At 39.2% G+C, this 2,483-nt stretch overlaps 1 protein-coding gene across 1 annotated transcript; it reads right to left on the bottom strand.

Annotated features, from left to right (window-relative positions):
• Positions 1–304: 304 nt before the first annotated feature.
• OR52J8 (olfactory receptor family 52 subfamily J member 8) lies at positions 305–1,240 on the bottom strand. The gene has a single exon (NM_001256448.1). The coding sequence runs from the start codon at positions 1,238–1,240 to the stop codon at positions 305–307; it is 936 nt and encodes a 311-aa protein (NP_001243377.1).
• Positions 1,241–2,483: the final 1,243 nt, after the last annotated feature.

Raw genomic sequence — 2,483 nt, 5'->3', positions numbered from 1 at the left:
ATTGGAATAAGCTTAGACTTACCAGTAGATGCTTTATGCAGAATTCTGTTATGTTATACGAACACCAAGGTTAATTAGAGAAACTTGCAAACATTAAATTATAGGGACCCGCCTGCCAGTCTCCTGATGTCTCTTTTCCTCAAGAATAATGAGCTACCACAGTCAGAGGCTGCAGCCTTTCAACAAAACTAATGAGAACTTAAAAACGGATTTAAAATAATATCAAGTATTAATATGGAGGTGGGGTTAATATTGTCCCTGGATGCAGCTCTTTATCCCTAAAGATCAAGGAGTATAGTGTTCCTTACTTGCCAGTAAATACTCGGATCACACACTCTCTGATTTGCTTAGTCCTTACTCCATAGATGATAGGATTGAGAGCTGGTGGAAGGACCACATAGATATTGGCAACAAGAATGTGGATATAAGGGGATATTTTTCGGCCAAATCGGTGAGTAAGGAAGGAGAAGAGAGAGGGTGTATAGAAAACAAACATGACTGCAGCATGAGAGGTACAAGTGCTCAGTGTCTTGTGACGGGCCTCTTGTGATTTGAGGCGGAATACGGCACACAGAATGTAGCCATAGGAGATTCCAACCAGTACCAGGACAAGAACGAGGAAAGAAGCAACAAAGAGACCATAGATAGCATTGATTTGAATGCTGGCACAAGCCAACTTGGCAATGCCCATGTGCTCACAGTAGGTGTGGGCAATAATGTGGGCATTGCAGAAGGGTAGACGGTAGATTAGATAGATCATGGGCAATGTGAGCACAACTGTACTCAGGACAACACCCACTCCAATTCCTGACAGCACTCGGACTGTCAGGATGGTTGTGTAGTGGAGGGGGACGCAGATAGCAACATAGCGGTCAAAGGCCATAGCCAGCAGAACAGCAGACTCCATTCCTGTGAAGGTGTGTATCAGAAACATCTGGGCCACGCAAGCTCCAAAGCCAATTTCATGAGCATTAAACCAAAAGATACCCAACATTCGTGGTACTGAGGTTGTGGAGAGGGCCAGGTCTATGGCTGATAGAATGACAAGGAAGAAGAACATTGGATCCCGGAGGGTTCTTTCTGTCCATATGACTATCAAGATTGTGACATTGCCTATGAGAGCAATAAAGTAAATACAACAGAAGGGCAATGAAATCCAGGCATGGGCAGTTGCAAGCCCTGGAATGCCTAAAAGAAAAAATGTGGGTGGATGAAACATGGTTGTATTTTGATGGGTCATTCTGGATTTGGCTGGAATAGGAGGAGATATGTATGGTCTGTTCCTAGAAGAAGAAGAAGAAGAAAAAAAGCACAAGAAAACTCTCAAATTGTTAGTTTTTGTTTTCTTGCAGTGCAAGAGAAGGCAGTGATATTGTTTTTTACCCATTTTCTTAAACTGAATTTACCAAAAGGAAGATCCCTAATACTGGACACAATTAAATTCAAGGGATGTATCATTTATGATGATTACTAGCATAGTCAATGCTTAAAGATAATATGACATCTTATGCAGTTCTGAAGCAAAATATTTTATATTCTGGTACTTTATTTCATGAGTAAAGAATGGTATCTGGCTTAATACAAAATGTAATGACTTCCCAGATTGAGGATGTTGAGGACAAACAACAAATAAAAGCAAAGACAAAAATGTGTAGATACACACTTTATGTAAGTGGCCACACTTACATAAACAGATAAAAAACCACATATATAATGATACCTTACATGTCAAATGCCTTCAGTATGTTTTATTTAATACTACTTTTTACATGCATTCAAATATATAAAGTCACCATCCAAACCAACAGGTATTTCTCACTAAAGCATCCAGTAAACATTTGTAGATAAACACCATTAAACAAAGCTTAAATGGAGACAAGCACAGGCATTCGACAAGAACAACTTAGACCCCAGACATTTCTTACTAGAACAATGTGAATCCCTTTGTTGCTTAGATCATAGTAAATAAAGCATGAGGTAACAAAGATAACTTGAGCATAAGGCAACAAAGGTTTTGCCCTATTCTATACAAGGGGAACATCCAAGAGAAATAAGAGTCAGGTAAGTTGAAATAAAGGTGTTTGAGGGAAGAACTGATCATGGACATACCATACCTCTCCCAGGTCAGGAATAATTAATACAGTTTTAACTTTACCCTGAGCAAATATCCAGGGGATTTTTACCCTATCTCTGATAATACATGCTTAACAGAGAAAATCAGATGAAACCAGGAAAGAGGTGGATATTTGGGGGAAGCAGTAAGGCATGGGGTGGGGGGAAATAAAAGAGGGAAGAAACATGGGAGGCTAGATGGAAAATAGGAAAGAGTAAATGCAAGAAAGAGTAATAAAAATTTCAGTCCTTCTTTAAATTTACGGTAACTGGAGAAAATAAAAACCCCAAATTATGATAAATCTATCTTCTTGAAGATCCTTAGGAATACTGACAAACTGGCTAACTGAGGTCTTCTGACATTCTGACAG

Source organism: Canis lupus, chromosome 21 (assembly GCF_011100685.1).
Source record: "Canis lupus familiaris isolate Mischka breed German Shepherd chromosome 21, alternate assembly UU_Cfam_GSD_1.0, whole genome shotgun sequence".
Taxonomy (NCBI): domain Eukaryota; kingdom Metazoa; phylum Chordata; class Mammalia; order Carnivora; family Canidae; genus Canis; species Canis lupus.
This window is presented reverse-complemented; position numbering and strand designations above follow the sequence as displayed.